Raw genomic sequence first — 4,452 nt, 5'->3', positions numbered from 1 at the left:
GGTTTGAAATAAGCATTTTAAAATGTTTTCAAAATATGTCTGGCACTTTGGAGAAAACCCAGGACTTGCTGGATGGTGTATCCCCTCTGGTCTGGGAACATCTCGGAGTCCCCCAGGACGAGCTGGAAGGTGTCGCTGGGGACAGCGGGGTCTACTGCTGCCCCCGCACCTGATAGCGGATAAGCCGGCCGGACGGACAATTTATATTGTTAGTCTAAATTATAACATTTAAAATTCCAGTATAACTCTAATTCAAGCAGAATAGCCTATTGTCAACATAATTATGAAGTGTAATTTAATTTCAACTCAAAATATCTTCAAACTAACGAAATATAAAGTTATTAGTGAAGAAAACCCGCCTGGATAACAGCAGACTGACTGCTCGTAAAATCTACGACAGGTCTGGACCACTCGTGAATTTTGTTCGTATCTGAAAAAAATCTTAGATTACGAAAACATTGGTGAAAGCCACAAATTCTCCTAAATCACTCGTACGCACAATTTAAGAACAAATCTGTGCGTACGAACGGTTCTTGCATGAGGCCCAATGTATGAATTGAATTATAAGTTAGGGTTAGTTACGTAGTGTAAATAGTTAAGTTTAGATTAGGGTTAGGTTACAGAAATGAAAGGTCAATACACAGTCTTATTAAGAATAGAAATACAAACTTGAGTGTGTGTGGGTGGTGATTAAAAAAAGAACAGAAATTAAAACATAATCTGTATGAATTAATTTAAGTAATTTATAACTTTGCAACATTGCAACGTTGCAAACTGTCAGTAGTTAGTGAAACTGTATAATGACCCTAATTTGCTCTTGTTTAGGAGGTAATCCATTTAAATAACCAATCAGCATTTACTGGGATTATTTTTTACCATTTTAGGTTGTTCCTGTATCGTACCAATAAGTCTCTGAAGTAGAGTGGAGTGATAAAGGAAAATAGATACGTGTTAGTTTTACCTCTCCATCTCGGGTCTCGATGGTCTTGATGAGGACTGTTTTCTTGGCGTGCATCTCAGAGGAGCGCTGCTGGTGTTCAGGGCTCGTCTCTAACCCAACAGAACCAGAAAACATCAGGGTTAATACCATCTTTGTGAACTTTTAGACCACTGAAGTAGTCTGGAGCTCTGAAGTGGTGTGTTCAGAGAACAGCAAGAGTCCGTACCTCTGAAACTCAGTGTGGCATAGCTCTGAACAGGCAGGGTGATCCTGCAGAGACCCACAGAAGTCAGAAAGTAAAAACTCAGGACAAAAATGGGTTCTGGTATCTGTTTCTTCTGACCCCTACCTGCTCTCCTCCCCTTCCAGCAGCTTCCTGTAGGTGGCAATCTCCACATCCAGCGCCATCTTGACATTGAGCAGGTCCTGGTACTCGCGAAGGTGGCGCGCCATCTCATCCTTCATGTTGGCGATCTCGACCTCCAGCCGCGTGATGGTGTCCTGGAAGGAGACGGCCTCTAGGCCATGGCGGTCCTCCAGGTCCCGCATCTGCCTCATCAGGGACTCGTTCTAGATTTGACCAAATAGAGAAAGTGAGCTGGGAGAGGTCAGAGGTTCATATACGTTCTTTTTTAACGTACGGTGCCTTTGAGGGAGTCGATCTCGCAGGTGTAGGCCTGGATCTGGTGTCTGAACTCCATGGTCTCCTGCCGGGCCTGCTTCAGGGCCTCATTGTTCTTACTCACTGCCTGGTTCAGATCTGACACCTGCACACATCGATGGTAAAAAAAAATGTACTAAGTTTTTAAGTCAGTAGTTAATAAACACCAGTTACCCAGGGAAAACAAAAAACACACCTTACAAAATATGGACAAATCTATAATTCCAAGAATTAGGATAAAATCCTAAAAAATTGAATTTTTGAAAAACATTTATCCCTCAAACGAATTTATAAAAGATAGATTTAAATTTGATGTAGAAAATTGTGGGTTCTGTAATACAAATAAAGAAACGACCAAACATTTGTTTTATGAGGGTATTGAAGTTCAACAGTTATGGAGACGATTACACAACAGATTTCTTCTCTTTTCACAATGATCAGTTTGTTTGTTTTTTTTTTTCTAGAAATTAATAATGTGGAATTTCTGGTCAATAATGTAATCATTGTAACAAATATATAAATGTCGATTTACAAAGTGCTCATTCTTTGCTCTTATAAATGAACTTATAAAGGTGTCTGTGTAAGATAAAGCAAAAGCTGAAAAATTGTAGGAATCTCAATTAATAACCCCATTAATTGTTTTTTTGTTTGTTTCTTAGGCTTTGTGAAAAAAATAAATAAATAAGGAAAATGTTCTTGTTTTTATATCATTTTAGAAGTTGTGCTCTAAACGTAAATGTAAGTTACAGATTTTTCTAAATGAGAACGTCATTGTTTTGTTTATTTTAACTTAATTTTATAAATTTTGGTTAATGTTCTCTTTTGTTCAATTAAAAAACTCTAACACCTGCAGGGTCAAAGGTCAGCTTTCTCTCTTTTAGTGAAAAAAAAGTTTTTAATATAACCTGTTGCATTTTATTTCTGTTTTTCTGTAGCTTGTTCAGTTTGTTTTACCTGTTTTATTTATTGGATCGATTTCAGAAACTACTCGTGTTGTGTTCACTGACCTCTGGTGGTCAGAAGGTTGTTTCTGTATCAATGATTGAAATGTAGTTTTTTCACATCTTTATCAAAATATATCCCAGACCACAGGATGGACCTGAATGAAACTCTCAGAAAGGAGTTTTATATTTTGAAGCTCAACTGATACAAGATAGTTGCTACAGATAAGTTATCTTAGCACCACAAAAAATGACTCTAACCCCATCAGATTTATAGATATTAAAGTGAAATTTGGTGTGGTGGTAGTTAAGAGTCAGTCCCAACACAAACTGTGAGAGACAATTYTTTACCTGAGATTTGTTTTTAAAACTTCATCATGAACCATTAGAGTCAAGTCTGTCTGTCTGTTAGCAAAATGTTGCATGAACCAGTGGAAAGATTTTATTGAAACCTGCAGATAGTAATCACTGAGTGTACATCAAATGCTCAAAATTTGGATTAAACTCAATTCAAGATGGCTGCCACAGACAACCAATATTTTGAAACGATAAAGGCCTGTAAATTAGTCAGTTTTATAAACATTGAGCCAAAGTTTGGTTGCAGGTAATATTCATCAGGAAATGCTAGTATGGAAGCCGAGACCTTCTGTTTTCCGCAAGTGTTTTTTTTTTTTTTTTGCTATGTCGTGATAATGTGTTAATTATGTCATTATCACAAAATAGCAATGACTATGTTCTCAAGATAAATGCAATGCAATATTTTGTGATAATGACATAATTAACTCATTATCTCGTGAAAACGGTCCTTGTTACTTCCTGATAACGACATTATGTTGTGTTGTTATCGTGAAATAACAATCTTAAGAAAACCATGGAAAATAATTATAAGAGGAAAATGGGCGCTCTTGGCTTCCGTATGCTAGGCCTTGAGTCAGTTGATGAATTTTTAAAAATCGTGCGAATGACAAGAAAATGAAACTCGGACCTTTGACTTATACCACTCCTCAGCCTCGGCGATGTTCTTGGCGGCGATGCCCTCGTACTGCGCCCTGATGTCTCGCAGCGCCGCAGTCAGGTCCGGTTTGGACATGTCCATCTGGATCTGGACCTGCGTCTCCTGCATCTGGCTCTGCAGCTCCCTGATCTCCTGCAGGACGATGAGTTTTAAATAAACTCAGCCTCACGTCTGAATGACCCATCATATTTTGTCTTGAGGAGAGGACCTCTTCGTGGATCCTCTTCAGGAAGCTGATCTCCTCCAGCAGAGTCTCGATGCGTCTCTCCAGGTCCAGGCGCGCCAGAGTTGCAGCGTCCACATCCTGCAGCATTTTGGAGGGACATTTGAAGTTAAGTTGTGTTTGGATTTAAAATTTAATTTAAAATAAATTACATAGGCCTCCGCCCTTGTTTAATGATGGATGTTTTTTCCTCACAAAGATGGCTTCCTTTACTCCTCTCTCAAACCAACATTCCTCTCTATCAAGGATGAGAACATCTCCATCTCTGAAAGAGTGACCGCTGGCCTGTAGATGAGTGTAAACTGCAGAGTCCTGGCCTGTAGATGAGTGTAAACTACAGAGTCCTGACTGTAGATGAGTGTAAACTGCAGAGTCCTGGCATGTAGATGAGTGTAAACTACAGAGTCCTGACCTGATGATTTAGCTCGTCTGTGCTGGCTCATTCTTTTGAACAGTGGCTGTTTTGTTTCCCCGATGTATAACTGATCACAGTCCTCCTGACACTTAACAGCATACACATAACATAGGGATGTTGTTTATATGAACCAGCAGGCCAGCTCTGCCATTTATAACAAAATGTAAACCTTTCTCACACCACTGATCTACTCACTGGTAAGCAGGAATCCCACAAAGTTCTATTTTGGCACCAGTATTGTTTAATATATATATATA

General features: G+C 38.9%; 1 protein-coding gene across 1 annotated transcript in view; it reads right to left on the bottom strand.

Moving 5' to 3' along the window:
• The window catches only part of desmb (desmin b), a 19,021-nt gene that overhangs the window by 4,818 nt on the left and 9,751 nt on the right, over positions 1-4,452 (bottom strand). Inside the window, exons 3-8 of the mRNA XM_014021792.1 lie at positions 3,766-3,861; positions 3,528-3,689; positions 1,582-1,707; positions 1,290-1,510; positions 1,167-1,210; positions 962-1,050 (exon numbers count right to left, since the gene is read on the bottom strand). Coding sequence (XP_013877246.1) covers positions 962-1,050; positions 1,167-1,210; positions 1,290-1,510; positions 1,582-1,707; positions 3,528-3,689; positions 3,766-3,861 — 738 coding nt within the window. The remainder of the gene's footprint in view (positions 1-961; positions 1,051-1,166; positions 1,211-1,289; positions 1,511-1,581; positions 1,708-3,527; positions 3,690-3,765; positions 3,862-4,452) is intronic.

Source organism: Austrofundulus limnaeus, unplaced genomic scaffold (genome assembly GCF_001266775.1).
Source record: "Austrofundulus limnaeus strain Quisiro unplaced genomic scaffold, Austrofundulus_limnaeus-1.0 Scaffold305, whole genome shotgun sequence".
In the NCBI taxonomy this organism is placed as follows: Eukaryota; Metazoa; Chordata; class Actinopteri; order Cyprinodontiformes; family Rivulidae; genus Austrofundulus; species Austrofundulus limnaeus.
The sequence above is the reverse complement of the archived record's forward strand: the minus strand, read 5'-3'. Positions and strand labels throughout refer to the sequence as shown.